This window comes from Cornus florida, unplaced genomic scaffold (assembly GCF_030987335.1).
Source record: "Cornus florida cultivar Cherokee Brave unplaced genomic scaffold, ASM3098733v1 CherokeeBrave_3.0.0_Hap2_Chr11, whole genome shotgun sequence".
Lineage (NCBI taxonomy): Eukaryota > Viridiplantae > Streptophyta > Magnoliopsida > Cornales > Cornaceae > Cornus > Cornus florida.
The window spans coordinates 1961587-1978381 of NW_026775581.1; the positions used below are offsets into that span (position 1 = coordinate 1961587).

Below are 16795 nucleotides of genomic sequence, written 5' to 3' on the forward strand. Positions count from 1 at the left end.
ATTACTAAAATCACATTTACGATGGATGAAAGAGTCCGCGAATAAATTTCACATGTAAAGCATCTCTTTTGTGCAGTAGATAAGCAATAAATTTTTTTACGTTTCCCGGCAAAAATTTTTCGCTCCCCACCAAAAACTTTTCACTGCCCGGCAAAAAATTTTCGCTTCCCGGCTTATTTATTTATTTTTATTTGTTTATTTTCGAACAACTATCAGGCACAATAAATAAAATCACTTTAAATATATATACCGAAAAAAAAAATAAAGAACTAGGGATTCAGAGTTCTTTTTCGTCCCAAAACAAGCTTTAACGAGTGTGGAAAGAGAGAGACCCGAATCTTTCATCTATCGATTTCAACCGTGTTGATGGCAGTAATTTGAGGAAAGAAAGCTTGATTTCTTAAACTCGTCTTTCTCAGATTGGGCTCCCGACGGTGTCGATCATTCCGTAACCGACCAGCGAAGTGGTTAGGGTTTTCAACTAGCGACCAAAATTGAAGTTGAAGAGAGCCACCATGGACGACGGTACGTACCTTGTTACAGTTGCCTCTCTGTTACTTTCATCCTTTCCATCGTTTTATAGGAATCAGAATGTTATTCGAGTTTTTGTTTTCACATGAGCCAAATGTTTGTTTTCATATGAGCCTTCCAAGCGTGAAATTACTTTGAAAATAAATCATATTAGTTACGTTCGATTCTGGTATCCAACAGGAGTGTTGCCTTTTTTTGCTCAGTTTCTCTCTCCGAAGCAAAGGATTAACTTATGAAATCCGATTGGAAGGCTCATATTAGTTTTGGTTTTTTTTACAGTCTCTCTCTCCATCTAGGCTCTTTACAGTTACTCCGAGGAAGAAAAGAAGTAGCCTTGGTGGGTGTTGTCGTATTTATTGGCCTGAACTAGCTTTTCTTACAAGAAGGGAGAACCAACCCCTTCATTAAGTGCTAGGTACAGCATTTTTGTAATTTATTTATTTATTAATTATTTTTTTTATTAATCCAACACGTAACCAAAATATTAAAACCAAAAACAAGATTAGTTGTAATTTGAAGTACCATTTACTAATTAGGGAGAATTGAAACAGGAATAGACACAGTATTAAATACAATTAATCCAACACGTAACCAAAATATTAAAACCAAAAACAAGATTAGTTGTAATTTGAAGTACCATTTACTAATTAAAACAAATAGTAAATTGTAAGCGGGTGGTGGAAGGTTCTTGTCATTTTTATTTATTTATCATTGCAATAGTGTTTTTTTTTTTTTTTAATGCTCCTGGTCCCTTGATTAACTCTGTTCTTAAGTCGTAGTTGTGTTCCATTTTTGAAATGATTCAGCATGTGAGCATTTGTTTATTTTTGATGATGTTATCGAATTGAAGTTTGTTCTTATCTATAAAATATTTCAATAGGCAATACCTTCTTTTTGTTCCCTCGCACACTGGCTGCCTTTACATTTTTAACTTCTCTTATTCCTTTTTTTTTTGTTCTTTTTCTATATGTTTTTTTAATGGGGTTTTGGGGAGATGTATTTAATTTCTTGAATAAGAGTTGGTCAAAAGAAACATGACTAACCTTGTAGCACTTTTCATGCTTTGAAATTTATGAAGTAGTTGCAGAACTGCCTTATTTATTGATGTTGTTGTGTTTTTATGCATCTAAGAATAAAAATGACAACAAACTGAGGTTATGATAAATTTCGTTAAATTAGTAAATTTATGACACTAGTAGTTGCAGAACTGCCTTATTTATTGATGTTGTGTTTCATTCCTTTTCCCTTCTACTTGTTCCCTGGCATTTTAGAATGCGTCTTACAAATTTATTCATTTGTTCAATTTGTTCAAATGATTCACTCATAATTAATAGGAGAACTCCTGTTCAAATTTGTTCATTCCTTTGCTCCGGCCATTTAGTTATGATGATATTAAGAGAATAAATCCTAGTAGAAAGAAGCAAAAGTCTGGTAAGAGTAATCTAATCAAATGAACCACTGTTGGTAATCTGAACAACTAATTTCTTCCATCCTATGCCTTGATCTTACCATGCTTTCCCTTAGAGAAAGTAGGGCCGCCTTGGTTCAATTTTCTAAAATGTTAATTTTTTGCATTTTTTGAGGGCTCTGTTCAATTTTTTAAAAACAGTTTTATATAAAAACTGAAAATTTTGAAAATTGTACAGAAATCTCTCTTTTATAGTTGATCTGAAAATAGCTTTTTTAGTTTTTGAGAATTGTTTGTAGAAAACTAAACCAAGCAGATCTTAGAAGTCTCTCCTTTCTACACTTTCCTAACATCATGTCCCCGGTCTTCCAATGCGGTAGAAAGCCATGACTATCTCTTCTTTCTCTGCCCTTTTAGCTCCTCTCCAACGTTCACATTGATCTTTCTGACTGGCACTCCTTGGTTGCTTGGTGCTGTTCACATTGGTCCTCTTACCCACGTCTTCATGCTTGTCAGCCTTTACACATTTCACCAAGAAATGCCCACTAACAAATGTATGTTTGTGCAGGTACGTGACCTAAATAATACATGCTGGTGGTAACCCAATAACAAATATATTGCAATGCATTAGAAAAGTCCAGAGAGGATGGGAAAATGCATTATACTTTTTCAATTAGTATTCTTGTTAAAGAGCAGTACAAAACTACTAACATTGGTGTATTACCTGCATGAGTATGGTTACATAAATCATGGGTATTATGACAAATAAGATTGGCCAGGTAAGGAAACCGAATATTCCAAAGCTAGAATATGTGTTCAAGGTTGTCACTATGCCCAAACTTAATTTGAATACCAGTTCTAGGTCCACAATACTCAGGTCAGAAGATACCTGTAAAATTAAATAAAAATAATAGAAGTATCAAGTCATGGAATTCTCTGAATCATGATTTGCATTGAAGTTAACTTTGTAGGTTCTTACCCGACTGAGTATCCTTCCCAGAGGTGTTGAGTCATAAAAAGACATTGGGGCTCGAAAAAGAGAGGTCATTAATTTGGAAAAAATAGAATTTGATGCCTTGAGGCCTAAAACAACCTGATAAAAAGATCTAACGAGCAAGAACAGTACCATGCCACACCCAATAACCGAGTATATTAAGACCATATTCAATCTACTTGTACTAGGATCAGCCAAACAAAGATTTTGAGCAAACTGCCCAACAATATATATAATCTGGGCTATAACTGCCAGGGAGAGGTATAAGAATCCCTTGTTGTGTCTCAGATATTGTAAGGCTTCAGACCGGTATCGTCTTTTTCTCTTTCCTCTTGCTTAATCAACTGATCTCCTACTGTTGCGTCCAACTATTCCTGAGTGTAAACTTTCTGGATCTCTTCTTTGAGGGTTTTAGGCCTTTGAGAAGTACTGTATTGAGTGTTTCTCTTGGAACCTACAGTGTGAATGTGAGCATTGACAAGGTTCTGAAATTCTTGACTAGAAGCCAACAACTGATAATAGGTAGCCGCTTCCAGGATTTTCCCTTCAGATATCAACTGTCAACATAATGATATTATTTTCTTTTCAAATTCTTGCTTAGAAGAACTGATTCTGGACACGGGTTTAGGTATCAAATTATTGGAGACACGTATAAAGGAAATGGATGTTTGCTATACTGTTGAATATAAAAGAATTACTGTTGCAGAATGATAATGGAGAGTGTTAATGATTAAATTACTTACCAAAATAGAATCAAATGTAGAAAGGAAGTGAACTTGGTTAGTCACGAGTAATACTGTCTTTGTAATGACCCGAAAATTAGGGGCATGAATAAAACATGAGTCGGAAACCGTCTGAATAAATTCTCCCAAAATCATCCAATTCAAAATCCATAGTCCAGTCATTGTCCCAAAACACGTCACAAACAACCTCAAAATCTACATAATGGGTACTCCAAATTTCGTACAAAAAAATTTCATCAGGACAAGAGTGCTGAGTTAGGAGTAAAATCTGCGCAGCAACTACTTAAAAATTCGTAGAAAATTCGTTTTAAATCGAAACGGAGCAAACAAAAATGATTTGAAAACTAGACTCAAAGTGACACACAGCTGAGCAACTTACGGAGGCTAAATATTTTCCAATTAAATCAAATTTGAGAAGTAAATCAACAATACTTAGTTTGAAGAAAACCTGGGCAGCAGATACTTCAGAATTTTTTAGAAAATTCATTTGACCTCCGAAATTGATAAAGTAAATTTATTTTGACAGTAGACTTGTGAAAGAATAAATCTGGAAGTTTTGATAAAGATCCGGTGTCAAGAAGTTGGTGAACTAATTTATTTAAAATCTGATTTCCAGCAGATGTAAAATCTGGACAGCAGGTAATCTTGAATTTTTATAAAAATATATGCTATTCTAAAAATTATGAAATTTTATGGAGAAGTACTAGATGCATAAAGGAAGTTGTGGTAAAAATTTGAAAGCATTTAGAGCAATACAGCTCCTTGGAGAAATTATTGAACTTCTACAAAAATACAAAATCCTTGTTTTCTTACTCAAAACTCCAAATACGAATTCTATCACAAAGATAGGTAAAACCAGTCTCTAAGTGAACATAGAATGGTTTAAATACAACATAGGCACTTAAACTCAAAATACATCCAATTCCTCAAATATAAATCCATACAAACAATTCCTCAAACACTTTATGCACAATATAAAGATAGTCTCCATCTATATGAAATTCAGTAACTCCAATTCCCCAATTTGATCATGGCACTTGAAAAATGGTAGGGTAAGACAATCGTCCCAGTAGGAAAAACAATAACAAGGGTTTCTATGGAATTTTGTAGATCACAAGAACATGCCATTAATACAAAAGGTGAGGCTATAACAACATAGTCATAACAAAGATGTAAAGATAGTCCAACAATAATTAACAAAGAATTGATTAAATAAAAATGAGATTTTCAGAACTCAATTAGAACAACTAATAAGAACAAATCAAGAAGGCAACTGAATAGGAACCTCACACAAGGACATCAATGGCATTACCAGATAATTCAAACACAAAATCACCCAAAGAAACAAGTGTTATAGCAAACCCTACCTTAGACAAATATAGAGATGATGAGAAGATGATGTTGATGCTGAAGTTTCTGCCTTGAATTTCTCCTTCCATGGCTGGACCAAAATTGCTCTTACTACACTCTCGGCTGTCCCTTTCTTACTCAGTCCCTCTATTCTTGCTCTCTAATTCTACAAGAGACCAAACGAGGTGTGCTTTAGAGGTGTACACAAACGTAGGGTAGGAATGAATAATAAGGTGCATGAGGGACATGTGTAGAGAGAAGACCCAAATCAAAATCATAGTGTTCTCTAATATGAACAAAATCAACCATTAATCACAATTACATCCTAAAAACAAAATCTGGGTTATTACATTCTTTCCTGCCAGAGCTCCCATGACATATTCCTGACCATAACATGTATTAATTAGCTTTCAACTTAAAAACAAATGTGGTTGTAGTATAAATTGGTGAGATGAGGATTGTAGTTACATTAAATAAACTGGTTGTGGTGTGTATCATCAGCACTGAATGGATCATCCAAGAGATATATATCATTGTTACTAAAAGAAATTAAGTTATCTTCCTGGATTTGCTTTTGGTTCCTCCTTTTCCTCTATCATTATAGCCCTTGTCTTTTAATTATGTTTGCAGTTGGCCAATGACCATGAAAAGGATTTAAAATTTTCTTTCATAGAATTATATGGACTAGAGTATTTCCTAGCTTGAATGCAAGCTTGAAGTATTATTGGTCGTCAATAAGACATGGCCTATTAATGTGTTAAAAGACAAGATAGGCTGAAATAATAAATGAAAGGCGAAACCACATAGAAATGCTGAAGAAAAACACAACAGCCCCTCCCATTTAAACCAAGTAGATGATCATTAGCAAGCCAATGTTCAAAGACTAGACATTTGCGGCAGGTCTTGCAACGAACACCAAGAGAATATGACACATTCAAAAAATCTGCCTTGCAATTTGAGAAGCTTTAATAATAATAAGGGATTGTTGCTGAACTCCAGATTTTTGATATCTTTTACTAGGAATGATCAAACATAGCAAAGACCCTTTTCTGCCTTTTCAATACAAAATGCATATATAGACTACCTAATAAAGTTAAGTACTAATAAGATTTATACTATATATCAATTTTTTGTACTACAATCTGAGAGAAGAGTTATTTCATTACCAACTTACTCTTTGAAAAGACCATTTTTTGCCTCTATTCACATTATCATGAATGTAGTTATATATTCTTCTTCCTAAAATTTTGGCAATTTTTTTTTTTTTTTAAATCTTTTGTGATAGGTTACTAAACAAAATAATTAAGCAAATAGCGATGGATAAAGAATGGATGAACATGACTTACAGGTTATTATATGTAGTGGAGTGTGCTTATAAAAGTTAATATTGTCTACACTAATTTTATGTTTAATTAAATGTTAAAGCTTTAATTTTATAGAGTTGATCCAAAGTATTTAGAAGGAGCATGGAGGTTTGCTGATCAGGGGCAAGCGAATGCGGGTCATCCAGAAAAGATTTTATGCCCTTGTAATTGTTGTCTAAATGCGAAGCACCAACACTTCGACATGGTGTTTAGGCATTTATTGGAAAATGGAATGGATCAATCATACACGATCTGGTACTTTCACGGGGAAAATCTGAGTGAATCTCCCCAACATGGAAGTGATGTAAATGACATTGAAATGCCAGAGACGTATTAGATGTATAGAGATATTTTCTTTCATGTTGTTGATGATGATGTTTCAGATTCAAATTATGAAATAAGAGAGGCTAAGTTTAAAAAGGAGTTGGAATATGTTGAGACCCTTTTATTTCCAGAATGCACAAAGTACACGATTATGTCTGCAATTGTTACCTTATATAAGCACAAAGCAACAAATAATTTATCCAGCACTGGTTTTGATGGACTTCTTCAAATGTTTGGGGATATGCTTCCGGAAAATAACAAACTTCCTAAGTGCTATTATGAAACGAATTTTTTTTTGAAGACATTTGATTTAGGATATGAGAAAATAGATGCTTGTAAGAATGACTGTTATCTATTTAGAAAAGAGAATAAGCACATGACTAAATGCCCAAAATGTGGTGCTTCGCGGTGGAAAGAGAATGAACGTGCTAAGAAGGTTCAAAATGGTGTCCCAGCTAAGGTGTTGCGGTACTTTCCAATAGTACCAAGATTTAGAAGAATGTTTCGATCCCCTGAAATAGCAAAACAACTAATGTGGCATTCAACTCATAGAAGTGGGGATAGAAAGATGCGACATCCGGTTGACACGCCTGCATGGCATACGATAGATAAAAAATGGCCTTTTTTTGCATTGATTCACGAAATTTAAAACTTGGCCTTTCAACTGATGGGTTTAATCCATTTGGTGACCTTAGTTCGGCATATAGTTGTTCGCCAGTAACATTGGTGGTATATAATCTTTCACCACTTGAACTCATATCTAAAGAAAATATGATGTTGACATTACTAATCCGAGGGCCAAAGCAACCGGGGAATGATATAGATGTGTATTTGGAGCCACTTATAGATGATTTGAAAGAGCTATGGGAGAAAGGCGTGGAAATTTATTATGCATTTGCAAAGTCCATATTTAATTTGAAGGTAATCTTGATGTGGACAATTAGTGACTTTCCAGCTTTTAGTAACCTCGCTAGTCATGTAACAAAAAAAGCTTGTCTAACATGTAGTGATGACACATGTTCTAGGAGGTTGAATTGTAGCACCAAGACTGTTTACTTAGGTTACCGTCGATGGTTATCTCCTACTCACCCATTTCGAAAAAAGAAGAGTTGGTTTGATGGGAGTGAAGAACATAGGTGGAGGCCTAAAATATTGTCTAGGACTAAAATTCTTCATGCTGTGAAAAATATTAAAAATGATTGGGGTAAAAAAGGGAAGGGGAAATTACATATCAAACCAAAAATTGGAAAGAGGAAAGAAAAGGCAAAAAAGGTGGAAACTGTGGTGTGGAAGAAAAAATCCATATTTTTTGAATTATCATACTGGGAGGTAAGTATTTGTAATAGAAAGTTGTTTTTTTATATAAAAAAATTAAAATATTATTTATTTAAGTTTATCATATGTTTTAAAAAAACTATTATTCCATTATTTGTGTTTTAGGTATTACTCGTTCGCCATAACTTAGATGTCATGCATATTGAGAAAAATGTTTGTGAGAGTATTATTGGCACCCTATTGAACATAAAAGGAAAATCAAAGGATGGACTCAAGTCTCGTATGGATTTTTGGAGGAAATGGGCATCAGGGGGGATTTGCATGCACAAGGTTCAAAAGGGAAACATTTCTTACCACCAACACCTCATACACTAAAGAAGGAAGAAAATCAGCTTTTTTGTAACCGATTACAACAATTAAAGCTACCAGACGGCTACAGTTCAAATATTGGGATACATATTTCATTGGATGAATGCAAGGTTATAGGGTTGAAATCTCATGATTATCATGTCCTAATGCAACAATTACTACCGGTAGCGTTACGGGGAATTCTACCAAAGGGTGTAAGGAATGCAATTTTTCGCCTATGTGCATATTTTAATGAAGTATGCCAAAGGGTGATTGATAGGAACTCAATGGAAAGATAGGAAAATGAAATTGCTAAGACATTGTGTATGTAAGAAAGATTTTTTCCTCCATCTTTTTTCGACACTATGATTCACTTGACTATTCACATCGCACGTGAAGCTCGTATTTGTGGACCAATACAATTTCGTTGGATGTACCCATTTGAGAGGTACTAATATCAACTTTTCATTCTTTTATGTAGTTAGATATTTAATATTATAACATATATATAATTTTTTTTTTTTTATGTGTTTTAGGATGATGAAGGTTTATAAAGGATATGTTAGAAATAGGGCGAGACCTGAAGGATGCATAGCTGAAGGCTATTTGGTTGATGAGTGTGTGCAATTTTGTAGTGAGCACATCAAACAAGCTTCTAAAATAGGGATGAGACATTCTCAAAATGAGGATTTTGAAGGTGAGACAACAGTAGATGGCCGTCCAATTTCGAAGGGAATTTTGAAAATTATGTCGAATGACATGTTACAGATTGCTCACCGTTATGTCTTGTTCAATAATGCAGAGGTGGAACCGTAAGTCTGATATCTTCAGGACTTATTAATTTGTTATAGAAATAACAATGAAAACTTACCTATAGTGTTTGTCTCACAGAAAACATTTGGAGGTGCTTAAGCAGATGGACAGGCATCTCATAAGGAATGCAAGCGCATTACAAAAGAAACATATGGAGACTTTTTGTTTGTGGTTTGCAAATGAAATTAGTGCAGCTGGTAGTGATGTGTCCGATACACTTATGTGTCTTGCAAATGGGCCTAGAAGAGAAGTCATTTTACATTCGGGATATATTGTTAATGGACAATGATTTCACACCAAGGATGTGGAGAGAAGCACACAAGATAGTGGTGTTTCGCTTGAAGCAGAAACTATATGTCAATCTAGTGCAAGAGATACAAATCAAGTTCTAGGAAAAGTATCTTATATACTTCTGTTAGATTACCACACATTTAAAGTGCCAATCTTTGATTGTGAGTGGGCAAACATTTGAAATGGCATTAAAGTTGAAGATGGATTTGTATTAGTTAACCTCTATGAAGGTCAAAGTTAGTTTAAAAGTGATCCCGTTATTCTTGCGTCACAGGCTAAGCAAGTTTTTTATTCAAGGGAAGATGAAACATCTAATTGGTATGTTGTACTTAAAGTGCTGCCAAGAGGTTTTAATGACTTGGAGTCTTTTGAAGAAAATAGTTATATGTCTTCTATGCCATTAGATGTATCAAGATTGGACTCAAATGATGATGATGATGGCAATGAAGAGTATGTACGGTTGGATTGTGAGGGCATGACCGTGTAGATGTATCAAGATTTTTCTGGAAGTCATTTTATTTTGGAACTTTGTTTATGTAATAGCCTTTTACTGTCTTATGTTTCATAAATCAGGTTTTTTGCATTCTATTGTAGCGCTTTATGACATGTCTTCTTGTAACTTTACACCTCACTCACTCTTTTTATCTTTTAAATACTACTCCATATAGGCTTTACTTTTGTTTAAATAACTTGTACACATGTTTTGTGGGTCCATCTGAAGGTGTAGAGCACCCTCAATATCATCTATATTTGCAAGAACATATATGTATTTTTTATATTTAAACATTCTTATGCATCTTGTATTATTTGGACCCTGAGTTTTATCACCAATACACTGATATGCAGGGAAAAAATGACATGTAATGTTATGTTGGAAATATCTATGGCTTGAAATACTTTGTTTATTTTTTTTTTTTCTGGAACTTTTTGTTTTTAAAAATAGGTCATTCTCATTAGAAGAGCAAAGGAGTAAGAATTGAAGAGGGAAAAAGATAGATAAATTTCAGCATGCATGGTCCCGCAGAAGTAAGTAATTAATACATCGTTTTGAAATTATATTTTTGTTGCCTCGTATTAAATTTTAATAGTTTTTCTTATTTTCTTATCTTGTATATGCTCTCATATAAAGTCCTCTAAAGTGGGCGCAAAAAGAGGACTAAGAGAGAGGAATTGTATTGTGGCTGCATTAAGGACTTCGGGAAATGAGGGAATTACTATATCAGATTGAGATTCAAACTCTCCCCATACACAGTTAGGTGGACAATCTTGAGGTTCTAGCGGGGTTCCAATCGATCATGATAGTGGAAGCACCTCGGCAAATGATGCTTCAATAACTCCCTCTACTCACAAGGGTCATCGTAAGGGTAGAGGTCCATCAATATTAGCAAATGCAGTAGTAAACGATAACGAGTCACCACTTCCGATTGAATTCAATGAAAGAGGGCAACCAATTGGTGAGAATAGTAAAACAATTTCTACTGGCATCGGAATAATAGCATGAGAGAATGTTCTAATTAGCTCAAAAAAGTGGAAAGAGGCTTCAGCTGAGAAAGAACGACTCATATGGACATCTATAAAGGTATGTTCTTTTCTTTCTTTTTTTTGTGATATATTTGTTTCATTATAGGTATTTGTCCTAAGATTCAGTTTTAGAATTATAATTGAAATAAAAGTGATGACCAAATTTAATAGCACACACCATCATTTATAATTGGACTTAAGCCATTAATGATAGGAAAATTTCCAAAAAACTATGGTTTGATTTTTACACTAAATGTAGCAAAAATTTGAAGTCCCTGATTTTCATAAAAAGGATGCTTTTAGAAGAATGGGAAAGAGTTGGGGTGATTATAGAACACGCCTTACAACCGATATATATAAGTCAAATGTAGATACAGAGGCTATTGATTCATTAAAGCCTGACAGTGTACAATCAATCGAAGAGTGGCAACAGTTTGTGACTAATCGACTTTCTGATGACTACAAAGTAAGTAAAATATTGATCAAATTATTTTCTCTAATAACTTTCTTCTTTAGAAATTAGTAATTATATTATTTGTTTATAACGAAAGAGAGAAAAATGTCAAGAATTGCGAAAGAAGCAAAAGATGCCTCACACAACAAGTCGTAAGGGGTATGCTCGTCTAGAGGACGAAATGGTAAGTAGAACTAATTATTCCATCTTTCTTTTCTTCTTTCTTCCCATGGAAGGATCTCGTTGTTTGATTTTGTACACGTGTCAAACATATTTTGTATCTATATTTGGTATTTAATCATGTGCTTTGGAAGCTTAATGGTGCATTATTAGTGGAAATTTGAGGAATATAAGTTATACAACTAGAAAAACAGTAGAGAGAACCCACAATATTTGCAAGGTTTGGCCATAAAGGCCTATGTCCATGATAGGAAGTCAATATTGTTATATTTCACAAGTTAATACAAAAGAGAGAACCATATTAATAGACACATCTACCACTGGAGATAGAGATAAAATTGCCTAAGCTTATATCTGGTATGTAGTTATCGTACATAATATGCCAATGTTCTTAATTTTATGGTTTTTTTTGACGCATAAAGCTAAAGGTAACAGGAATTAATCAATCAATCATCAAATAGGATATTGAATTGAAGGAGGATCCCTAATTACTACCTGAAAATATGTACTGAGTTATTTTCAAAACGTTTAGTAGCAGCTTTTTTATTTTTTTTTTCCGTGCTTGTTTTCTTTTTGGTGATATTTTTTTATTAGCAAATTTTACACAAATATTATTACTAACTTGTACAATATTAACATGTTTTATTATCTGTACACAAATATTGTTCTTGTGTAGAGAAAAAAAAGTGATGCACCTGACTTTATAACAAGAGTTGATGTATGGATCGAAGGTCACATGAGGAAGGGTGGGAAACCTTTGAACGATGTGACAGAAGAAGCAGTGGTAACATATCTTTCCTACCTATCTTATATTTTTTAAATTCTATTTATAAACATGCTTAAATGCATAACAACAAACATGTTTAAAATATGGAATTTCAGAAACAAATGAAAGAGTACACCAAAACCCAACCCAAAGGCACAAGCTCTCTTCGAGATGATGGAGTCACTCATGTACTTGGTCCGGAACGTAAAGGCCGAGTTAGAGGCCTTGGTTTTGGAGCAACAATCTCCAAAATTGAGGCAAATGGTTTTCAAAGGGTGCAAGCAAAAAGAGTAGAAGAAATAGTTAAAGAAAGGGTAGAACAAATCAAACATGAAATGAAAATGAAATAATGAATGAGATGAAAGCCTTGTTGGTAAGTGTTACAACAAGTTATATACGTATTATTTTCTGCCTATATAGCATTTGAATTTAATATACTAGTTTTTTTTAATCCATGTTTTTATTAATTGTAGTCCCAAAATGCTAGCACTGGTTCTTAGTCTAATGCTATACCAAGTCCTATTATAGAAGATCTACAAGGTTTAAAATGTGAGTTGTTACACTGGAATGGGTCAGGTGTAGTTGTTGCCGAGGCTGAGATTGCAGCAACGGATCCCAATGCATTAGAAGATCATTTTCCAATTGGTCCAGATTATTGGAAAGTATGGATTGATGATATCTTGGTCGAAGACTGTCCTTTGTATTGAGCAAGCTTAAATGGAAATTTTTATCTTCGTGATGTTAACATAAGCTCGGTTGTATGGCCTAAGAAATATGTGAAAATTATACAGGTCAATTAGTCATTCATTAACTTATTATTATATTTCTTAAATTAGTCATATGATTTGATTTTTTATATATTTCTTGGCATTACATTTTTTAAATATTTTTTTCTAACATGATTGATTATCACCAGTTCATTAGGGAGCAGAAGAATCAGACTTTCTATGATTCCAGTCTAAAACAAAGGTCAAATACTATGCTGCTTCATTTTTATTATCACCATGGCAATGCATTATATGCTTAAAAAGTTGATTGTTTCAGGGGGTCACGTGCCTTAAGTGGCCATTTTTTTTGTTATTATTATGCATAAATGGAGGTCGGGAAATTATTGCGGATGGAGTTTAATTTTCATTCATCGCATATTATGGTGTATTGGGGGTCACGTGCCTTAAGTGGCCATTATATTATTATTATTGTGCATAAATGGAGGTCGGGAAATTATTGCGGATGGAGTTTGGTTTTCATTCATTGCATATCATGGTGTATAGGGGGTCACGTGCCTTAAGTGACCATTTTTGCTGCTTTCCGATTTATTATTTTTATGCACGAAGGATTGCTTAGGTCTAGTAATGCTAGTGAATTGGGTTCGATATTGGGCTGAACAATAGATGAGGATAATGAACTTTTTGTTATGTTGATATTGGTGTTGAATCCATAGTTTATCTATATATAAAATAAATTAAAAAAAGAAAGAAAAAAGAAGTGGTATATAGATATTGTTTTACAAGATGAGAGTTTGTATTTAAGATGGTCTTTGAGAAGAAAGATATTCTATGTTTAATCCTGTTATGTTATTTTAAAACTTGAAGTTGGACCTCTTTGGCCGTCTCTGTGGCCTTGTTCTTTGGTCTCCTTGTATCAGGTTTTCCCATCCATCTTCTTCCCATAATTCACATAAGCCGTCGACATTAAGCTGCGAGCATTCATATCTATATTTACAATAAATTTTTCAAATGAAATTTGTCGTTTCTCCCAACTAAAAATTCAATGGCATGGGAGATATATTTTGTTCAGGTTGACCAGAGACCATGGTCTATAATTCTATCTTCAGATTTCTCGAGTGACCATATTTAATCTATTGACATCTATCTATAGAGATGTATGTTCAGCTAGTCTGGCCAACACAAACACAGATTGCAAAGACATTAAATAGAATTGTCCTTTCCTTTGTATCTTGGTTAAGATAGTAACTATCATATTTGTCTTCGCAAGTCTAATGTCTCTTTTTTTAATACACAACAAATTGAAGTAATGAACCCTCAAATTTTATAGTAAACTACTCAGTATTTTTCAGGTAACTAAGGTCTTCTAATTAGAAGTTTTCTAGATCAAGTAATACGATACGCTGAACTGACATAGTAATGCAAGCTGAATCACTGAAGTCTTAACATATCAATTATTTGATAACAAATCAGTAAGTATATGGCTATCTTAATTTAGAGCCAAGTCAATTTTACTACCTCAGAGGGGATAAAGCAGTGCCAAATAAAACAAATAGATAAAGGTAACATTCCTAGAACATGCCCTTGTCTAAGCATTGTGAACAGGGAAGTATACTAGTATTATAACAAGGAAAACATTGCCTGTATCAGTCGGTTTCCATTTCTTCAATCCGATAGCAAAGATACAAGAGGGTAAAATCCATAAATTATGGCAAGCGAGCAACAAATAAATGATATAAATAACTACCACCATCTTGTGTGAACCATCATATTTAACACTAGAACAAGTGATTGCCATGGTAGTGTAGTCTTTGTGCTTTAAAATCTTACAATATTGTACAGTATTGGTTGGTCTTTTTTGCCTGCTTGTAGAACATCTGTTTCAACAACCAACAAGCAGGTTCTTGTATTATCAATGAGTTAATGTAGTTACATAATTAAACATTAAAATAACTCACACAAAAACAGTGATTTGGAATCATAACTATGAATATCATCTTTCTTATAGAACAATATAGAAATGTAAGTTCTCAAAATCCATTTCTTAAATCAGGTCCCATAATCACATTCTACTGCACTTGATTTCTTGAGGGTTTTTTTTTTCGTCTGGTTAGTGTTTTTAGACTACATAGACCTTTATCAACCTAGTTAGGTGAAGGTTGATTATTTGCATTGTAGGTAATTTATAGTAAAAGAAAACAAAGAATATACTTTGTCGATTCAGCAGCACTACATTTTGTGTTAAAACGAGAAGCTGTTGCAAGTTTAATTACTTTTTGTGGTGTTAACACCTTATATTTTGTTGAGTTGGAATTTTAAGGTGTTATTAGAACTTAAAGGTTTTAATATTATTATTTGTACTGCAATTTTGCTGATTTGATATTATTATGTCCAATTTTCTTTTCAAGCACTTGCTAAATGTCTGTATTGGAGGGTTGAAACTAATGTAGTCATGAAATTATTAAAACAATAAATAATAACAAAAGTACAAAGTGGGAAGAGACTATCCCACAGGACTTGAGAAGATTGACAGTCATTTTATCAATGCAGACAGATTGTAGAAAATGTATTACGATTCAATAAGAAAGAAGCACTATATTTTGTGTCAAAATGAAGTTGTTACAAAGCTAATTGTGTTATTAAGACATACATTTTTGTTAATTGCATCTGGTTAGTGTTTTTAGACTACATAGAACATTATCAACCTAGTTAGGTGAAGCTTGATTATTTGCATTGTGGGTAATTTATAGTAAAAGAAAACAAAGAATAAATTATTAATACACAAAACTTGTACACTGAGTAATTAGTCAGGTGATTCAAAAATGCCATGGTCACCTGATCACTGAGTGTAATACAATCCTAAATTTATGGTTCGAGTCGGCTAGAATATGTATTCTCTTTATCTCATGAATATAAAGAGATTATGATATTGTCTGTTCTCATACATTCTTGCAAAAATTTAGTATTCAATTAAGGAAAATTATATGCTTGAAATATTTTTGACAGATCTGAGGAAGAAATTCTTAGCAAAATGTTTGTGTTTGATTTATAAATGATAATTTTGTTCTTTCCCTTTTTTATTAGCATTCTGAATTTGAGACTTGTGTGATGCAGCTATTTTCTTAGATTTTTTACCGTAGATTTTTCAGCTACTTCTTTGGATTTTGTACCATGGATTTTGCAGCTACTTCCTTGGATTTTGTACAGTGAGGCGATTTTTTGACAAGTGCAGACTGAAACTCAAGTGCTAGAAGGTTTATCAATTTTTCAATAGAAGTGTTAGGAAATTGATGATTTTCTTGACAAATGGATTTACTTCCTGTTTTGGAACATTGATAAATGTTGAATTGTTTTGGCACATTGATAAATGATGAATTGTAAAAATATTTTAACTCTTTTGATATGTTTAATGTGATATGTTTTTTGAATTGAATTATAGCTGAAAGTGACCTGAATTAGACGTAATGGATGATTGATTAACAGACCTTGCCCTTCGGCTTCTTTTTTCTTGCTGTGGGGAGGTCCCACCTCTTACCCCAAAGCCAGGAACGCCACCAAAGGATTCAAACTCTCCGGTATACATAACTGTCGTAAAACGAGTTTCCACTTTACAGCATCCCGACCTTTTTGGTTCATTATGCTATTGCTCTAGGTTTACATACAACTACACGCAATTCTTTCCTTTTAGTACGGTTGGTAAATATCCCT

The 16795-nt window shown here is 33.5% G+C and overlaps 1 protein-coding gene and 1 long non-coding RNA gene across 7 annotated transcripts; both read left to right on the forward strand.

The window, feature by feature from the left end:
* Positions 1–246: 246 nt before the first annotated feature.
* LOC132286796 (uncharacterized) lies at positions 247–13153 on the forward strand. Of its 5 annotated transcripts, XR_009472864.1 has the most exons (9): positions 250–525; positions 811–946; positions 10385–10467; positions 10571–11020; positions 11222–11428; positions 11514–11600; positions 12273–12380; positions 12479–12735; positions 12939–13153. XR_009472864.1 is itself a non-coding variant. In XM_059789182.1 (8 exons), exons 4-7 carry the CDS (start codon positions 11270–11272, stop codon positions 12710–12712), a joined length of 588 nt encoding a protein of 195 aa, XP_059645165.1. In that variant the 5' UTR covers positions 250–525; positions 10385–10467; positions 10571–11020; positions 11222–11269; the 3' UTR covers positions 12713–12735; positions 12836–13153. The 5 variants fall into 5 exon arrangements, 2 of the variants coding, with proteins under 2 accessions (XP_059645166.1, XP_059645165.1); XR_009472863.1 differs by lacking the exon at positions 11514–11600 and having other exon boundaries at positions 12836–13153; XM_059789182.1 differs by lacking the exon at positions 811–946 and having other exon boundaries at positions 12836–13153.
* A 110-nt stretch (positions 13154–13263) lies between these two features.
* LOC132286798 (uncharacterized) lies at positions 13264–16520 on the forward strand. Of its 2 annotated transcripts, none has more exons than XR_009472866.1 (2): positions 13264–13331; positions 16202–16520. It is a non-coding gene; the product is annotated as an uncharacterized LOC132286798 (long non-coding RNA). The 2 variants fall into 2 exon arrangements; XR_009472865.1 differs by having other exon boundaries at positions 16272–16520.
* The last annotated feature ends 275 nt before the right edge of the window (positions 16521–16795 follow it).

Bases quoted from the DNA above. Each gene is read 5' to 3' on its own strand.
- LOC132286796 (XM_059789182.1), top strand. From the start codon at position 11,270: ATGGGAAAGAGTTGGGGTGATTATAGAACACGCCTTACAACCGATATA. The intron at 11,601-12,272 runs GTAAGTAGAACT...GTTCTTGTGTAG, and splicing joins CTCGTCTAGAGGACGAAATG to AGAAAAAAAAGTGATGCACC. The intron at 12,381-12,478 runs GTAACATATCTT...ATGGAATTTCAG, and splicing joins ATGTGACAGAAGAAGCAGTG to AAACAAATGAAAGAGTACAC.